The sequence below is a fragment of the Trichosurus vulpecula genome, chromosome 1 (assembly GCF_011100635.1).
Source record: "Trichosurus vulpecula isolate mTriVul1 chromosome 1, mTriVul1.pri, whole genome shotgun sequence".
Lineage (NCBI taxonomy): Eukaryota > Metazoa > Chordata > Mammalia > Diprotodontia > Phalangeridae > Trichosurus > Trichosurus vulpecula.
In genome coordinates, this window is record NC_050573.1 from 47,508,491 (window position 1) to 47,528,761 (window position 20,271).

Here is a 20,271-nt window from a genome sequence, read left to right on the forward strand (position 1 = left end):
ACCAAACAATATAGAAAGAGCATTAGAAAATGTCAAATGGATCATTTTGATCATAGAAAATCAAAAGAAATCATCTTTCTCTTGAACCTAACTGACCAAGTTTCTCCAGGGTCCTCTTCTGCTCCCCCTGCATAGTCTGATTTCCTGATACCCTCTTTGCACACACGCTCACCTCTGTGAGAGGAGAACAAAGCTTTGGGGGGCATTTACAAGGGCATTTATGAGGGCATTTACAGGGGCACTCACGGGGGCATTTACAGCACGTGGAGACTTCTCTGTCCCAGAATCACAGCATCTCAGAGCTGGAAGGCCCCTCAGCCAGTGACCAGGACAAACCACACTTGAGTCTGAATCCCTTCCATCACCTTCTCTTATGAGAGGTCGTCCAGCCTCTGCTGGAAGATTTCCAGGGAATGGGAATGCACTTCCTCCAGCCCTCTCTGCTTGGGATCAGCTCCAAGTGTCAGGAAGTGTTTCCTTACATCTGAAGTTTCTTCCTATTACCCCTAGTTCTGTCCACGGTACAAGTCTGATTCTTCATCCTCATGAGGCAACATGGTATAGTAGAAATAGCCCTTGATTTGAAGTCAGAGGACCTGAGTTCGAATCCTCCCTCTGCCTATTACTACAAATTTGACTATGGGCAAGTCATCATACTTCTCTGGGCCTCTGTTTCCTCCAGTGGGTTTGGACTATGGATGACATCCAAAGTCCCATCTTGCTCTAAATCTTTTGTTGTTGTTCAGTTGTGTCTGACTCTTTATGACCCCGTTTGGGGTTTTCTTGGCGGAGATACTAGACTGGTTTACTGTTTCCTTCTCCAGCTCATTTTATAGATGTGGAAACTGAGGGTGAAGTGACTTGCCCAGGGTCACACAGCTAGATGTCTGAAGCCAGATTTGAACTCAGGTCTTTCTGACTCCAGGCCCAGGTGCTGTATCCACCGTACCACCTGGCTGCCCCATGGGATCTGTGGTCTCTAAATATTTAAAGACAACTAGGATGTCACAGTCTTACAATTGGGAAGGGCCCGGAAAAGCCATCTAGTCCAACCTGTGGCTGAACATGAATTCCTGAATAAATGATAAATTTCAGAGCTGGAAGATCTCAAAGACCATCGAGCTCAGCCCCTTCCTCCATTTTATAGGTAAGGAAACTGAGGTACAATGAGGTTTTTTTTTTAAAGTGACTTGCCCAAGGTCACTAGTATATATATATCTGAATCAAATTTGAACCCAGGGCTTCCTGATGTCAAGTGTAGTGTCCTAGGTACCCTGCCACTTCTTAATTCCCTCTGTCATATATCCAACAAGTGGTCATCCGACACCAAACTTTGTTTGAAGGCTTCCAGTGATGGGGAGCCCACTACCTCCTGGGATAGTCCCTTCCCACTAAGGGACAGTTAGATTTCTCCACATTCCATTCCTGATGTAGGGAAGGAAATAGCAAGAGGGAGGAGGTAATATGGTTCCTACTGTGAGGTGCAAAGCCAGGAAGAGAACGATGATTATGCCCCAAGGGAATGAAGCTCCTGTGCTGAGAATTTAGGCCCTCTGACTTGTATGAGAGGGAAGACAGCCTCAAACCAGGACAGGTATACTCAGGCTTTGCCATTCTCTGCTCTCTAATAGGGTCCGCACTTTCCCACGGGATTCCTCACTGGGCCGGGACACAGTCCGGGCACTCATGTACTACGCCCTAAAGGTGTGGAGTGACATTACACCGCTCAACTTCCATGAGGTAGCAGGTAGCAACGCTGACATCCAGATCGACTTCCCCAAGGCAGATCACAACGATGGCTACCCCTTTGATGGCCCTGGGGGCACTGTAGCCCATGCTTTCTTTCCTGGAGACCAGCACACCGCTGGAGACACCCATTTTGATGATGATGAGGCCTGGACTTTCCGATCCTCAGGTAGGGAGCAACCCTGGGGAAGACCCTACATAGCTCAGGGATCCCAAATCAACCTCATATAGTTGTATAGAGGGGGCCACACTGACCCCTCATAGCCCTGAGGAATCCACACTAACTCCACAAGGCCTAAGAAAGCCCGTGTTGGCACCATAGTCCTGGGACTATGTGTTGACCCCATGGTCTCACACTTGCCCCACTGGCCTAAGGAAGTTCACAATGGGCCCATTCAACCTCCTTCCCTTCCTTTCTCCTGCCTTTTGCCAGACACACATCCGCCTATAAATTTAAGATACGCCCATATTCTCTCACACACCTCTGCACATCCATGTTCACGCAGGCACAGAATAGAATTGAAAAACATATTTTTAAGCACTTGAGATGTGTCATACACTGCACATGAGCACTGGAAATATAAATAGAAAGTGAAACAATCCCTGATTTCAAAGAGTTCATGTTCTTACTGGGGAGACAATACATAGAGGACTCTTCAGATACAGGGCAGCGGAAAGACCTGGCAGTCCTTATGAGGGTACAGCGAATGGGCCAGCAGAGAGGCCCAGGGCCCCTTAGAATGTACTGTTGGGAAGTAGACATATTGATAGGATCAATCGTGAGCAGGGTCTGGGGGAGGACTGATGGGAGAAGGAACCTTGCAAGGGTTCCAGGACCAGAGTCCTGTAGTATTCTCTGGACAATCAAGACTCAGGCTGGAGAAGTTGAAGGTACATCCCAAGGAGTCCCCTGGGTCTCTGCAATCAATCCATCAATAAACATTTGTTAAGTGTGCATTACATGCCAGACACTGTGCTAAACTCTAAGGCTCTTGCTTGCATGTGCATGCAGAAATAACCCCAAATCCTGTGCTTGGAACAGATGACCTGACTACCAGGGACCCCTCAGCCCTATTCTGACCTGCTCTGAGACCTAACAGGTATTGTCGTGTTTCCTCAGATGCTCATGGGACGGATCTCTTTGCTGTGGCTGTCCACGAGTTTGGACACGCCATTGGGCTCACCCACATCTCAGCCATACAGTCCATCATGAGACCCTATTATCAGGGTCCCGTGGGCGACCCCCTGAAATATGACCTGCCCTATGAGGACAAAGTCCGCATCTGGCAACTGTACGGTGAGCTTGCCACCCAGCCCTGACGCTTCCCTCTCTTTTGCTGACCTCGTGTTCTACCCACCCCCAGTACCCTCAGGCCTCCTTGACTCTGTAGCCTTCCCACCTTCTATCTGGGGCTGAAGCTCAGGCTCTGTAGCCATTCAGGGCTCTAGCGGGGAGGGGGCGGGAGTGGTGCCCGGCAGGGGGGAGGGGGCGGGAGTGATGCCAGGCAGGATTAGGGACCAAGTGATCACATTGGACTGGTCAGGCTTCCTAATGAGCTCATTTCAGCCAAACTGCAGATCTCAAAGGAAGGTCAGAGGAAAGAATATTGAACTGGTAGTCAAGGCATAGGGACCAGGGCAAAGATAGCATCTGCCCTTAGTCTATACCCAGAGCCTCACAGCAGGGTTCTGTCTCAGGGCCTAGGTGGACTCTACTCAGGGAACAACTCATACCAGCCAGGTCATCATTCATCCTTGTAGATAAGCTACTAGCCCAATAGTGAAAAAAGTGGCCAGCAGGGCCCAATGACTTGTATTCAGTTTCTTGATTGAGGAACATCAGCAGCCAGCATCAAAGGACAAGGGGGTAAATCATTTTTGAGCTTCTGAGCTAGGATAAGATCTTGTGTATAAACTTTAAGGAATCAAAGACAATTCAGAAAAACTGGGAGGGAAAAACATTTATTAAGTGCCTACTATGTGAAAAACTGGGAAAGACATATACGAACTGATACAAAGTGAAGAGCAGAAACAGGAGAACGTTTTACGCAGTGATAGAATATTGTATGATGATCAGCTGTGAAGGAGTTAGCTCTTCTCAGCAATACAATGATCCAATGCAAAGATGAAAAATGCTGTCTGCCTCCAGAGAAAACTCACGGAGTCTAAATGCAGATCAAGCATACTATTTTTCACTTTCTTGATTTTTTTCATGTTTTTTTCCTTTGAGTCTGCTTCTTCTTTCACAATATGACTAATATGGAAATGTTTTACAGGATTACACATATATAACCTTTATAAAATTGTTTACCATCTTAGGGAGGGAGGGAGAAAATTTGGAACTCAAAAAAATTTTTAGATGAGTGTTTAAAATTGTCTTTACATGTAATTGGGGAAAAAATAAAATACTATGTTATAAGCAAAAGAGCCTACTACGTGCCAAGCACTATGTTAAGCTCTGAGCATACTATGCAAAGACTTCAATGAGCTTATGTTCTAATGGGAGAAACAACAAACATAGAAGAATGGTGGACAGGGGAAGGGACATTTTGGTCTGGGAAATTACAGAAATGGTAAGTTGAGACAAAGGGAAGTAAATAGACATATCCCATCCAGGAACAATGGCAGAATTGATTTGACCATGATTCTAGATTGGGGTGGGGGTGATGGGGGAAAGAAAGGACATTTGCCAGAAGGCCAGGTTGAGGAAGAGGTGGCCTAAGAGGAGGTGACAAGATGAAGTATGGACAGGACTTTCAGTGCCACCATGGTCGCCAGTCAGAAAAAGGATGCCGAAGAGCAGAAATCCCTTTCAGGGCATTGGTGGTTATACCAGTGTGAAAACCTTGGTTGAGGTGGCAGCCAAGAGAATTCTGGAGAATTCTGATGATGCCAACCTAGGTCATGCCCCACAGACTTAGTAGCTGATTCATCCTACAGATCAATTATTCAGCAAACATACTAAGTGCTTGTTGAATGCCAAGCACTGTGTTAACTGAGTGATTAAAAAATTGAGTCATACAAATTACTTTGAGTGAAACAAAGTTTAGCTAAGACTCTGTCCTTGTCCTCAGAGGACTTGAAGTCTAGGTAGCAAATGAGACTGAAAGAAATAGTTAATATATACACTATTACATAAATGTATTTGAGTATAACTTTGGGCGAGTCACATCTCTGGTCCTCAGTATTCTGACTTCTAAGGTCCCTTCTGGATCTAAAACCATGACTCTGAGGGTTACAAGACAAAGTGCTCTGGGAGTTCCAAAAAGGAAGATTGTTACCAACCTAGGGAATCTGGGAAGTCTTCCTGTTAGAAATGGCATTTGAGATGGATAAAAGGGCACTTTCAGGCACAGGGAATGGCCTGATCCCAAACAAGAGAGCACAGAACATAGTAAAGAGATAGAAACACCAGTTTGGTTGGTCTAACTGTGGAGTGCACAAAGAGGTATGATATGAGATAAGGCTGGAAGGTTGGGAGATGGGGGTGGAGCCCCTCAGATACCAGGCTAAGGACTTTTTTTTTTAGGAGAAAGGGGAGGAAAGGGTTTTATTTCTCTAAATGTTTTTTTCTCTTTTTTTAGATTCCCTTTTCTTTACTATTGGTTGATTTTTACTATAAGACTCATCTTCCTGGGTTCAAACCTAGCCTCAAAACATTTGGTAGCTGTGTGACCCTGGACAAGTCACCTAACCCTGTTTGCCTCAGCTTCCACATCTGTAAAATGAGCTGGAGAAGGAAATGACAAACCACTCCAATATCTCTGCCAGGAAAACCTGGCAGATGGGGGTCACACACCTGAAAAACTACTGAACAACAATTTTTAACATTTTTTTTTAGTTCCATATTCTCTCCATCTCTCACCAATTGAGAAGGCAAGCAATAGAATACCCATTATACATGTGAAGTCATGCAAAACATGTTGCAAAAAAAAAATAAAAATAAAAGCAAAGAAACTGAAAAAAACATGCTTCAATCTGCACTCAGAGTTCATCAAATCTCTCTCTGGAGGTGGATAGCCAGACTACTCAATGGGTAGTAGGGAGCCATTGAAAATTCTTGAACAGAGAAGAGATATGACCAGAGAGATCTATGTGTAAGAAAGACAAATGTGGCAGTGATGTGAAGGAGGATGGATTGGAGGGGGAGAAAATGAAGGTTGAAAGACTTAGGAGGAAGCAATTGTAGTCATCCGGGTCACTGGTAATGAGGGCCTGGACTAGGCTAGCTGAAGTTGCAGTAGAGAAGGTGGGGATGGATTCCGCAGATGTTTCAGGGAGGGATTGTCAAGGATGCTCTCGTTTCATCCTCACAATATCCAGGAAGGTAGATATTATTACCCTGTTTTACAGCGAAGGACATGGGAGCTCCAACAGGAATTGTAGTTTTGACTGGCTTTTGCGAATGCAATTTATTCCACCATGCTGTTCAAAGTACCATAATAATGTTTCAAAGCAAATTACGTTGGAGATTTCTGCAATAGGATTAGAGTTCTTGTCCAAATTCCTAAAAGAGTGTGTGATGAGTGAGTGGTGTCCTGGCTCCCAGCCCTCTACACTGTGTTGTCCCCACTCAGCATTTTCCAATGTTGTAGGGGTTTCTGAAGAGTTTTCTTGCCCTCCTTTCTCCTTCTTTGGTCCTGAGTTGGGCAGAGAGGGAAAGATGGGTGGGAGAGGTGAGGGAGAAGACTGGAGTAGAAAGGCTGACTAGGGCTTACTGCAAAATGTCTCACATCTCTCCTTATCTCCTGCCATAGGGGTCCGGGAATCGGTCTCCCCCACAGCCAAGCCAGAAGCTACTGAGACCGAGGATCACCCCTTTCTCCCGGAGCTCCCAGACAATCGCACCACTGTACCGTAAGCCACCAGGTCACCCTGAAGTGGGGGGGGGGGGTGGAGAAGAGCTTCCCACCAGAGAGGGCTGTGTCTGTCCCCAGCAAACTCTCAGAGCCACAACGTCTCCTTAATTATCTCGATATCTGAATATAGATTCTCCACTCTGAGGAGTGTTGGAAGGGAATGTTTTCCATCACATTGGTTGGTTCCAACCCCCAGTCCACGCCTGTACCCATCGACTGCCCCTACCCCAACCAGAGAATCTGTGTTGGAAGAGACTTAAGGTGACATTAGTCCAACTCTTACCTGAAAGGAATCCCCACTATCAATCAACCAATAAACAAGTGTGTGCTATGTGTACAGTGACAAAGATAAGACAATCCTTCTTGCAAGGGGCTCATGTGGGAAGACAAGCGCATAAAAAATAAATACATTTACAGCATAAAGAAAAAGTGAATAAGTGCAAAAATACACATATATACATGCACACATACACACACACAATGTAGATAAGATATCAGACCTGGAGTCAGGAGGACCTAAGTTCAAATCCAGCCTTAGATACTTATTTAGCTTTGTGACCCTGAACAAGGAACTCTCAGCCTCAGTTTCTTCATCTGTAAAATGAGGGATAATAATAGCACCTACTTCCTAAGATGGTTGTGAGGATCAAATGAGACAACATATATATATATATATATATATATATATATATGTGTGTGTGTGTGTGTGTGTGTGTGTGTGTGTGTGTATGTGTGTGTGTATATATATTATATATATATATATATATATACAGTGTTTGCAAAGCTGGAAGTACTATAAGATGACTAGTTTGGGAGGGGGGCGTTAGCAGATGGGAGGCTTCATGCAAAAGAGAGTGCCTGAGTTTGGTGCTAAAAGAAGAGAGAAATTCTATGAGGCAAATGTGAGGAGTGAGTGCATTCCAGGCATGTGGTCAGTGCAGCTTCTGCTTGAAGACCTCCAAGGAGGGGCAATCCATGCCCCTAACGCTCCCCACAACAGACAGCCTTTGGGACGGTGTTAACCACTAGGAAGCCTTTCCTGATACTGAGCCTAACTTGGTCTCCTGGCAACTTCTATTCATATATCATTCCTTCTTCTGCTGTCCTGGGCCAAACAGGACAAGTCAAATCCTTCTACATGTCAACCTCTCAGATACCTTGAAGACAGTAATTACATTCCACCGCCCCGATGTCTTCCCCATTCTATACTCAAAACTCCCAGTTCCTTCCTATGACACAAATTCAATGCCCTTCACCTCTGGACACTTTCCCATTCATCGGTGTGTCCTCCTTCAACTGTAGTGCCTGGAACAGAACACGATTCCATATGCCAGTTGTAAGCAATCCAGTACTAAGGACAGTGGGACAATCACCTCCTCATTCCTGGAAGCTATGCATCTTCTTAATGAACAAAGTGGCTTTTTGGCCACCACATCAAGTTGCTGACTCACTGGGCTTGTAGTCCACTCAAAAAAATGAATACAAACCCAAGACTTTTGAAGACTAAATCCTATCTGATCACACCTCCCCCAGCCTGTACTTGGGAGGCTGATTTTTTTTGTATTCAGGTATAAGTCTTTCCATTTATTTTATATTAGATTTAACCCAGTACTATCAAGATCCTTTTGTATCCCAAAGCTATTATCCAATGCATTAGCTACCTGAGCCTCCCAGCTTTCTGTCAGCTGTAGATGTGAGGAGCAAGCCCTTCTCTAGGTCAAGATTAAAAATGTTTAATAGCACAGGGCCCAGTGCAGATCCTTGGGGCACTCCACTGGAGACTTCCGACCCCATTGACATTAAGCCATTAACTATTCTTTGATTCTAGCCATCTGACCAATTCTGAATCCTAACTTTATTACCTTCTGGTCCACAGGCTTGCCATGTTTTCCACAAAAATAGTAGGAGATTTGCTTACCATCTCCTTAATTATCCTGAGCATCAACTCCTTGTTGGCCACCTCAGTTTGGTCATTTCCTGTACCAAGGTCACTTTTCTTGGTGGAAACAGCAAAGCATGAACAGAACTGAGCAGTTCAACCTTCTTTCTCAATTCAAATATCATTGTCCCATCTACCCAAATAGTAGTCCCTTACCCCTTTTTTGTGGGGGGGTGGGGAGCTAGGTGACACAGTGGATAGAGTGCCAGGCCTGGAGTCAGGAGGACCTGAGTTCAAATCTAGCCTCAGACACTAGCAAGTTACTTAACCTTGTTTGCCTCAGTTTCTTCATCTGTAAAATGTGCTGGAGAAGGAAATGGCAAACTGCTCCAGTCTCTGCCAGAAAAACTCTAAATGGGATCACAAAGAGTCAGACATTACTAAACAACAACAAACCCCCTTTGGGGGGCTTCCTATTTTCCCCAGTGTAGCTTTTTTAAAAACAACCCTCTTTCTTACCTGACAGCTTTCCTTACCGTGTTATTCCATACTATTGTGTTCATCCTCTCCTATCTGCTGTTGTTTCTGTCTTGTGGATATCAGGAATGATTCTGTGAAAGCAGGATCTTTTGTAACCAAATCTCTTCTCTCCAGCACTCCATATGTTGGATGTTATATTCAATAACCATTTATTTAGCACCTGCTCCATGCCAGGCACTGTGCTAAGCATTAGGGACACAAAAAGAGGCAAAAGACAGTCCCTACCCTCAAGAAGGTTACAATCTAATGGGAGACTACATGCACACAAAGCAAGCTATATTCAAGATAAGTAGGAAATAATTTTGAAAAGAAAAGAGCTAGAATTAGGAAGGATTGGGGGAGGCTTCCTGTAGAAGGTGGGTTTTATGCATATTTTGCTGTTGTTTTTCAGTTGTTTACCACTCATGTCTAATTCTTCATTTGGGATTTTCTTGGCAAAAATACTGGAGTGGTTTACTGTTTCCTTCTCCAGCTCATTTTACAAATGAGGAAACTGAGGCAAACAGGGCTAAGTGACTGTAACAACAATGTTACTTGCAGCTGCTATGGGGGTGTAAGACCAATAAAACCAGCAAACAGGAGGGCTGCTAGCACAGGTTCTTTGATTTGCTTTTCTAAAGGAAAGCAACTCAAAAGAGGTCAACAATCTTACTTTAATCAAACATATACATATATATGTATATATAGTATGTATATATGTATGTGTGTATATATACATACACACACACACACACACACACACACGCACACACGCACACATACACATATATATATAGCACTTAGTTCAGGGGAAAAGCCAGCACCCTGAACTTCAGAAAAAATACAAACAGAAATTACAAGCAGAAATTATATAAACAAACAAACAGCAAAGACCAACAGACAGGGCTTCCAACTGTCTGACCAAAAGCAATACACACATAGTTACCTGAGAGAGAAGCACCAACATCTGGGTTTTCAAAGCAGGATCAGAGGGCATCCCAACCCTTGTGACTCAAACTCATGTGACTTAGGCTTCCATGTGACTTAAGCAGGTCACATGGGCCTATTAATGGATGGGAAAGATCTTCCCATTAAGCAAAAAATACATTAACAATAGAGTGACCTGCCCAGGGTTACACAGCTACTAAGTGTCTGAGGCTGGCCAGATTTGAACGCAGGAAGATTAGCTTTCCTTGACTTCAGTAATATAGATAAATACACATACATACCCATATGCCTTTATTTCATAATCTTCTACTTAACTCTACAGTCTGGCCAGGTTCCCCATCCCTGAATTAATCATTCAGATACTTGGAGATTACAATTAGGTCCCTTATGAGCCCTCTTTTTTCCAGGTTAAACAATCCCAAATCCTTCGACTGATGCTCATACAACACGGATTCAAGGCCCTCTGCCATCCTAGTTACTTTGCTCTTTTCTGGACACTCTCCACCTCACCATGGCCTTCCTGAAATGCAGCATCCAGGATTGAACCTAATACTCCTATTAAGGCCTGGCTACAGGGGTGGGGAACCTGCAGCCTCCAGGTCACATGTGGTCCTCTTGGTCCTCAAGTGTGGCCCTTGTGCCGAATCCAAACTTCTGTGAAGTTTCTGTCAAAGGACCGCACTTGAGGACCTAGAGGACCTCAAGGCTACAGGTTCCCCACCCCTGGCTAGAGCAAAGTCTAAAAGAACTAGAAGTCTCTTCTCTTGGATCCTGTGTCTCTTCGCAATTTAAGATGACACTGGCTTTTTTGACTGCCGTATCAGACTATGGACTCATATTGGGCTTGAAGTCCACTAAAACCCTCAGATCTTCTTCAGATAAGCTACTGCCTTAACCACTTCTCCATCTTGTATAGAATCATAGATTTAGAGCTGGCAGGGACCTCAGAGATACATAATTCAATCATTTATGTGGTTCAGAGATACATAGTTCAATTCATTTACCAATGAGGAAACTGAGACCCAGAAAATATGTGCTACCCAAGGTCACTCAGCTAACAAGACAGGACTTAAAAAAAATCATTTATTAAAGTGAGGGCCAGGCACTATACTAAGCACTTTACAAATATGATCTCATTTGATCTTCACAACAACCCTGGGAAGTAGGTGCTATTATTATCCCCATTTTACAGTTAGGGAAACTGAGGCAGGCAGTGGTTAAATGACTTGCCCAGCGTCCCACAGCTAGCAAGTCTCTGAAGCAGGGTTTGAACTTGGGTTCCTGACTCCAGACCCAGTACTTTGTCCACTACCTTACCTAGCCACCTTAATCCCATGTCCTTCGACTCCAAGGCCAGTGTTCTTCATTGAACCATTCAATACCCCTGTGAAGTTGACTTTTTGAAACCAAACACCCAGATATATATCTCTATTAAATTTCATCTTATTAAATTCAGCCAAATTTTATAGCCAGTCAGAATCTTTTTTGGATCCTATCTCTGTCATCCAACATTTCAGCTATACCTCCCAACTTTGTGTCATCTGCAAATGTGAGGAGCAGGCAATATGTCTTTATCAAATTGATTGATAAGACTTTTAAACAGCACAGGCCCAAGCATAGATCCCTGGGGCACTCCACTGGAGACCTATTCCCAAATTGACTTTCTGCCATTAATGACCACAAGAAGAGCTGGAGATCCTTTATCAAATGTTTAGCTAAAACCTAAGTAAGCTATATCTAAAGCATTCCCCTGATCTACCAGTTAAGCAACTGTTAGGAAAGGAAATAAAGTTAATCTAACATAACCTGTGCTTGAAAAGGCCAGGCTAATCTGACTTTTTATGATTGCTGTTTCCTTTTCTAGATGTTCAGTAGCCATCCCTTTAGTATACATGTGCAAGAATTTGACCAGAATCAAAATCCACCCCACTGGTCTGTACTTTGTGGTCCCATTCCCATTCTCCCCGCCACCTTTTTAAATGTAGACATTTGCCTTTATTCAGTCTTTCAGCACCTCTTCCATTTAATCAATAAACATGCATTAAGTGCCCACCATGTGCCAGACACCGTGCTAAGCATTCTCCATAGTTTTTTTTTTTAAAACCAATGAGTATAGGCTCAAAAAAGGCAGGTTCATGTTAATAATTGACTGAGCAAAAAATATTTAGGAAAGCAAATCAAACTTTTTGAAAATTCACATTATGGAGCCCAGGGGCTAAGAGAAAGTACTGTTGGGTTCCCTGCCACTTTGGATTGTCTCCTGTTGTTTTTTAAATTACTCAGTTTTGGATTGTAATTACTTTTTTTGAGGGTTGGATTAAATGATCCCTAAGTCTTATGATCCTCCGAATTATCCAGGTTTGGGGGGTTATCTGGTATTTTGAATTACCAGAATGGAGGGAGGGCCAGGGAACTGGTGTCTCTGAGAAAGACCTCATCTGATCAGACAGGGGCTGGCATCTCTCCACAGGCCAAGGAAGGACATACCCCATCGGTGCAATGCTAACTTTGATGCTGTGGCCCAGATTCGAGGGGAAGCCTTCTTCTTCAAAGGTAGCAGCAAGGGGAGTGGGTATCAATTTGGAAGAGTGAGAAAACCGAGGACCAGGCATCGACATATGTATCCTCACCTCCATCAGAGCCCAGAATAGGGCTGGAAACACAGGGCTGGGAAGGGGAGTGGACCCTTGGGAGAAGGTTTTAGCTGATCCTGCTACTTCCTATCTGCATGACCTTGGGCAAGTCACAGCTTCTCTGGGCCTTGGTTTCCTTGGTTATAAAATGAAAGCAATTGGACTAAGTGACCTCTGAGGCCCCTCATAGCTCTAAAATCTATGAGCCTATGATCCTGAGGGATTGGCCCAAGGTCACACAGGTTAGTAAATTGCAGAACAAATCTTAAGCCTAGGTAGCTGATCTCTAGAGCTGAGCCTCTTTGTCTGCTGTAATTATCAGGGTTGCCCTTCCCTTCCAGGCTTTGTTCTTCAGCCTGGGCAGCCTTTGGCCACAGCCTTCCTTCCAAGAGCACCGACCTGCTTCTTTTCAGGAAATCCTCCCACAAGTCTCCAGGGAGCCAGATCTAAATCCCTATCCTAGTTCTTAGTTTGCCACCAACTTGCTCTGTCACCTTAGGCAAGTCACTTCCCTGCCCCCCACCCCATGGGTCCCAGTTTCTTCTTCTGTAAAATGAAAGGTTTACATTGTTGAGTCATTTTTCCATGGTGTCTGACTCTCCATGACCCCATTTGGGGTATTCTTGGCAGAGACACTGGAGTAGTTTGCCATTTCCTTCTCCAGCTCATTTTTACAAGTGAGGAAACTGAGGCAAACAGGGTTAAGTGACTTGCCCGGGTAAGTGACTGAGGCTAGATTGGAACTCAGGCCCAGCGCCCTATCCACTGTGCCAACTGCTGTGAGGGTTTATGTTAGAGATTCTCTGAAAGTCTCTTCTAACTATGAATTTTTCTAATTCTTCTTGAGTATTTCAGATGGGTGGGAGGATAAGGGGGAGGGAAGGAGCCTCTGGTGAGCTCTGCTCACCCACACCCATGTCCTTTCTCCTTTCCCAGGCAAGTATTTCTGGAGGCTGACCCGGGACAGGCACCTGGTTTCCCTACAGCCTGCCCAGATCCACCGCTTCTGGAGGGGTCTCCCACTCCACCTGGACAGTGTGGATGCTGTCTATGAGAGGACCACTGACCACAAGATTGTCTTCTTTAAAGGTGAGAGGTTCCCACCCTGACCTAGGGAAGAGATCCAGGACAGGACTGAAATTTACATTTGTAAAGAATCTAGTTATTTTCAAGTGCCCCAGAACAGGATTAACAAAGTATCACCTAGCAGAATTTTTAGGGGACCTGCTTTAATAAAGGAGAATAAATATAGACAGCATAGCGACTATAGGACTGGCCTCAGAGTTTTGGAAAACCTGACATTTATGAGCTGTGTGACCCTATATAATTCCTTTAACCAGTAACTAAGACCATCTGTGTGGAGTACAAAAAAAAAAAATAAGCTTTATCGGCACAAGAAGGAAAAAGTATGGAAAAGGTATGCCTAGACAATAGCTCATCTGAAAAAGATCTGGGGGTTTTAGTGGACATCATACTCCAGACTAGTCACAGTATGATATAACAGCAAAAAAAAAAAAAAAAGCCTAACATAATATTAGGCTGCACTGAGAAGTTATGAAGGAAGGAAAGAAACAAACATTTATTAAGTGCCTACTACGTTCCTGGCACCGTGCCAAATACTTTACAAATATTGTTTTATTCGATCCCCACAACGAGATAGATGGATATCACTATTCCTATTTTAGAAAGGAAGCTGATGCTAAGTTAAGAAACTAAGGCTAAGAGGTTAAGTGACTTACCCAGGGTCCCCTAGCTAGTAAACATCTGAGGCTGGATTTGAACTCGGGTCTTCCTGACCACAAGTCCTATCATTCTATCCACCTAGCTGCCTAGTGGAGAAATAGAACAGCGGTGGGCTTAGAAGCGAAGACAATGAATTCCATTGTAGACAGAATGTTTTTGAGATATCTAAGACATCCAGCTGAGGATGCCCCAGCCTGCAGTTGAAGACATGGGACTACGGCTATGTGGCAAGGCTAATATATAGATTTGTGATAATTGAGTCCATGGGAGCTGATTCAATCACAGAGAATGCAGAGAGAGAAATGAGAAGAGGGCCCAAATTCATTCAATAAACATCTTTAAGTACGTACTATGCTTCAGGGTTTGCGATGGATGCTGGGGCTATGGAAACAAAAGCAACACAGTCCCTGCCCTCAAGAAGCTTATATTCAATCAGGGGAAACAACACATATTCATATAAAGAAATGCAAAGTGGACACAAAGTAAATACAAAATTTCTTTGGGAAAGCAGCTGCTAGCAACTTGAGGGTCAAGAAAGGCCTTGTAAGGGCCAGCTAAGTGGCACAGTGAGTACAGCACTGGCCCTGGAGTCAGGAGGACCTGAGTTCAAATCCGGCCTTAGACACTTGATACATGTACTAGCTGTGTGACCTTGAGCAAGTCACTTAACCCCAATTGCCCTGCCAAAAAGCCAAAAAAAAAAAAGAAAAGAAAAGAAAAGAAAGGCTTTGTATAGAAGGTGGTATTTGAGCTGAGTTTTGAACAAAGGGGGAGATTATTCCAAACTTGGGAGACCACCTTTGCAAAGGCATGAAAGTGAGAGGAACATCTTATACAAGGAACTGCAAGTAGGCCAACTGCACTGGAACCAGTGTGTGCAAGTGTGTGTGTGTGTGTGTGTGTGTGTGTGTGTGTGTATGTGTACAGGAGGAAGGAAGAGAGGGAGGAAGGAAGGAAGGAAGGAAGGAAGGAAGGAAGGAAGGAAGGAAGGAAGGAAAGAAACAAGCATTTTATAAATGACTACCATATTCCAGGCACTGTGTTAAGCACTTTACAAATATTATTTCATTCATTCTTTACCGCAACCCTGGGAGGTAGCTAGGTGGCGCCATAGTGCATAGAGCACCAGGCCTGGAGTCAGGAAGACTCATCTTTGTGAATTCAAATCCTGCTTCAGACACTTACTAACTGTGTGACCCTGGGCAAGTCACTTCACCCTGTTTACCCCAGTTTCCTCATCTGTAAAATGGGCTAGAGAAGGAAATGGCAAACCGCTTCAGTATCTTTACTGAGAAAACCCCAAATGGAGCCACAAAGAGTCAAACACGACTGAAACAACCGAACAGCAACGGCATACAGAAGTTAAGTGACTTGCCCAGAGCTACATTTGCACTCAGGGTATGGCTGATTCCAGCCCTAGAGTTTTATCCACTGCACCACCTAATTGAAAGGGAGTGATGTGAAATAAGCCTGGAAAGGTAAGTCAGAGACAGACAGTAAAGAGTTTTAAATGTCTAGCAGAGAATTTTGTAGTTTATACTAAAGGTAAGAGGGAGCCACTGGAGCTTCTTGAGACGAGGAGTGACATGGTCAGACTTGTGCTTTAGGAATATCAGCTTGGCATCCAGGTGGAGGGTGGACTGGAGCAAGGAGAGGCCATTGGATGTGGCCATTTGGAGGTCACTGGCAACCTCAGAAAGACCACTTTCAGCTGAATGAAGAAGCTGGGGGCCTAATTGCAAGGGGGTTGAGGACTGAGTGAGAGGAGAGGAATAGAGGCCTGGAGAGGCGTTTGAGGAGCTTTCCTTGGTGGTAAAAGGAAAGATCACAGGGGCTTAGATTCCAAGCTAGAAGAGACCTCAGCAATCATCTTCGTCAGTGGGGATAAATTTAAATGGCAAAAGGCGCCACTGATCCATATGGAAGACTCCCTGCTGGCCACATAGTTTAACTTAGTTTTAAACTGTAATATTATCTATATTTTATTGTATTTTTATTTATTTTGTTAAATATTTTCCAATTATGTTTTAATTTGGTTGGGGCTGAACTCAGGACTGTTGAGGCTGGAATGTGCATGTCTGATGCCCCTAATTTAGACCAGCCTTCTCATTTTATAAGTGAGGAAACTGAGGCCTGAATCTGAGGCCTAAACTGAAGAAATCACTGAAGCGATTTGCCCAAGATCACAAAGGTTTGTTTGCAAAGCCGGGGGATGTGAATCAAACCCCTCTGACTTCAAGTCCAGTGTTCTTTCCGCTGGACCACATGGGTTGAAAGCTTGAGGGGATAGTAGGGTCACTCGGCTTTGTTCGATGCCCTCCATCCATCTGCGGGAAAGCTCTGTTCCCACCTATCCCCATCTACTCCCATCCCCCCAGCTACTACCTTTTACAGACCTCACCCCTTCCTTCCCAAGCTCCCACCACCATACAGCCGCCATTTTCTTGCTCCATGCCTGTTTCCTCTCCCCCCAGGAGACAGATACTGGGTCTTTAAAGACAATAACGTTGAGGAAGGATACCCTCGGCCTATCTCCGACTTCAGCCTCCCGCCAGGTGGCATCGATGCTGCCTTCTCCTGGGCCCACAATGACAAGACTTATTTCTTTAAGGACCATCTGTACTGGCGCTATGATGACCATGCTCGGAGGATGGACCCCGGGTACCCCGCAGAGAGCCCTCTGTGGAGGGGGATCCCCAGCATCCTGGATGATGCCATGCGCTGGTCTGATGGTGAGTCCCCTGCCAAGCACAGGAAGCTTCCCAACGGCCTCTGGGGCTTGTCCATGGAGGGCTCAGAAATGTTGTCCACCCACATCCCAAGTTCACAGACCCAAATCCTGTGTCTGTCATTGGATTGTAGCCACATTAACCACATCCTCAGCAGGGAGGGGCCACATTGAGTGGTTCTGGCAGGAGATCCCTTAGAACCAGAACCCAGAAGACCTAAAACAACAACAAACATACTCAGTCCCTGCCCTAAAGGAGATTACATTCTAATGAAGGAGACAATGTATACAATCATAGGTGCTATATACAAAACACACGCAAAGTAGATACAGAATAGCCTTAGAAGGGCTACCTCACACAAGCTTACAGAGACAGAGGAGGTCATGACCAGATGGAGACCTAGCCCTGCCCTCAAGGAGCCCACAGTCTTGGAGGGGGAAGACACAGCTCATACACACAGAACAGTGCAAGACAGTGTGGTGTAATGGAAAAGGGATTAGAGGCAGAAAACTTGGGTTCACAGACAAGGAAACTGGGTTCAAATCTTGCCTCTGTTATTCTACTGCCTGGGTGACCTTGGGCAAGTCACTTCCCCTCTGGGCCTCAGTTTCTTCTTCTGTAAAATGAGGGATTTTGGTTTTTATTATTATTATTGGTTATTATTGTTAGATGCCTCTGAGGTCCTTCCAGCTCTAAATCTGTGTATTCTAAGATGCCCTAAGAGTGAGGCACAGAGAACAAAGGAAGCTCCCTGAGACTCCAGGAGACAGCTACCCATGGGGCAGTTCTCCTGTGAGATCAGATCCTCCCACTCTCAGTGGTATATATACTAAAGCTCTTAGACATGTGTACACACTCAAACATGCATGTACATATCATCAGAAATACATATACACGTAGACCTAGACACAGAAACATAGCTACAGAAACCTAGACAGATGCATACACTATACACTATAGTACACACACACACACACACACACACGCCCTGATCAAAGAAGATTCCTTCTAACCACCTCAGCATTTAGCCAAAAATCTGGGCCATTAAGCAGTCTTTTCTGCTGTCTAGTCTAAGTCTGCTCTCCTGCAGGGTAAGTCCCTGGGCCAGGCCTCAGGAAGAAAGTAAGCTGTGGCCTGTAAGGGTGGGAATAGTGGGAGTGAGGTCTGATCTCAATCCCAATAACCTCCCCCCATGTATGGATGTCTTTGTCTTTGTCCCCAGGGGCCTCGTATTTCTTCAGGGGCAAAGACTACTGGAAAGTACTGGACAGTGAGCTGGAGGCCGCACCTGGCTACCCACAGTCCACTGCCAAGGACTGGTTGGTGTGTAGTGACATGCAAGCTGATGGCCCTGAGAATGAAGTCAGAGCCGAGGGAGCCAGGACTGGGGCCCGCTCGAGGCCTGGCCAGCATGACGAGAGCCGCTCAGACAGTGGTTACGAGGTCTGCTCCTGCACATCCAATGCTTCCTCTTTGGGGCACATCTCCAAGCTGCTTGTGGCCCAGCTGGCACTGGCCAGCCTCTGGACAGCAGCCCTGATGGCCACAGTGCTATGACACCACTGATGATGGGCTGGAAGAGGGAAGAGCTGGGGTTGCCCCCCCAGGGACCTCACAGCCAACACCAAGGGCAGGGATCCCCCCCTCCCAGGGCTGGTGAGATATTCTCCAGGAGAAAATGGCGCAGTTTGGAGTTGTAATCAACTCTTTTCTTTTAATTCAGCCTTGAAGATAAGGATGAGGCCTCTATCAGCCCATGGTCCAAAGCTCTTCCATCCTGGCCTCACAGAAACTGGGGGCCCCTGGAACAGGTGGAAGTGGGGGAGGGTGGGAAGCAGCAAGCAACACAGTTGTCTTCTACCTTACTAGAGAAGCTGGTCAGACTCTGGCCAGGCAGTCAGTAAAATCTTCAAGGCTGTTGGACAGGAAGAGGCACAGGGTGAGGCCCCTAACTCACTCTTCCAAGCCCCAGGGCCTAAGAAGATGCCTCTACAAGGAAAACCAATCTCACTTGACAGCCTTTGCCCTGTAACCCTATATCTGAAGCAAAGGCCCAGCTGTCTGGGCCCCTTCCTGGGAAGTGACCATCTCTGACCACTCTCGTCCCTTCCCCCAGGGAAAGAGCCCACAGAGCAGGGCATCCCCAAGCAAACATGCTCTATTTTCCCCTCAAGGAGGCTTCCCATCCTCAGTTGAGTGTCAAGAAATATCAGTAAGTCCATCCCATCTCCCCAAATGGCCATCTTGACCTCACAGTTAGATGGGAGCACAGGGTATAAACACAGCTTGCCATTCATCTTTAATTTGGAAACACCCAAGGCTTTGCAGTCAAGGTGCCCCTTGGTGCCAAGACAGCTCTATTATCCCTGGAATTTCCTCCCCCCAGAGGCATGGGCTCCACGGGTTAGAATATGGCTATTAAAGACTGATCAAAGGAGGTCAGGAGTTGTTTGGCCTCTGCTGACAACGGCTGAGGCCCATTTCCTGGGAAGGCAGGACACAATGTCCCCTGCAGTTGGCCCTCTCTCCACCTTCAGCAGAAACTTCCCAGAGGGCAGGGCAGGGGTGAGTGGTTAGGGATCTTCAAGAGATGGACATCTAGGGCTGGCCTCATTGTCTCTGTGTGTGGTATTTCAATCAAACACAATCTCTTCCTGCTTTGTATACAGCTCTGATGTCTGACTTTCTTGCTGCGTAGACTCATCCTGCTTCTTGATTGGTCAGCCCTGGGTGTGTGTGTGTGTTTCTGAACTCAGGTCTATCCTGGCTCCAAGTCCAGGGTTATAGCTTCTGCCCTGCCAAGCTGCCCCTCACTAGGAAGTTTGTAACCTTGGGACAAGTCTTATCTCCAACTGGAGGGTAGGAGTGGATTCTAGGGAGCATTAAACACTTACTAGGTATGTTCATCTGGACAGATCACTTCTCTCTGGGCCTCAGTTCCCTCATCTGTAAAATGAAGGGACTGTATAAGATGATTTCTAAGGTCCTTTCCATCTCTGTGTCCGTGATTCACTGGTCCTCAAAGTGCAAAGCCTTTTTGGAGGGTCTGCAAGGTTAAAACTATTTTTACAATAAATACTGAAATTTTAATTTCTAATACAATGAATATTGATAGATACAGCCCACGTAAACAAAAGCTCTTGGGTAGAACGGGATTCTCAGTCATTTTTAAGAGAATAAAATATAATTTTTTGTGATCAAAAAGTTTGAGAACC

General features: G+C 45.2%; 1 protein-coding gene across 1 annotated transcript in view; it reads left to right on the top strand.

Annotated features, from left to right (window-relative positions):
* The window catches only part of MMP17 (matrix metallopeptidase 17), a 40,795-nt gene extending 20,835 nt beyond the window's left edge, over positions 1-19,960 (top strand). Inside the window, exons 3-9 of the mRNA XM_036765705.1 lie at positions 1,632-1,915; positions 2,867-3,043; positions 6,504-6,603; positions 12,422-12,504; positions 13,521-13,673; positions 16,802-17,059; positions 18,279-19,960. Coding sequence (XP_036621600.1) covers positions 1,632-1,915; positions 2,867-3,043; positions 6,504-6,603; positions 12,422-12,504; positions 13,521-13,673; positions 16,802-17,059; positions 18,279-18,613 — 1,390 coding nt within the window. The 3' untranslated portion in view covers positions 18,614-19,960. The remainder of the gene's footprint in view (positions 1-1,631; positions 1,916-2,866; positions 3,044-6,503; positions 6,604-12,421; positions 12,505-13,520; positions 13,674-16,801; positions 17,060-18,278) is intronic.
* Positions 19,961-20,271: the final 311 nt, after the last annotated feature.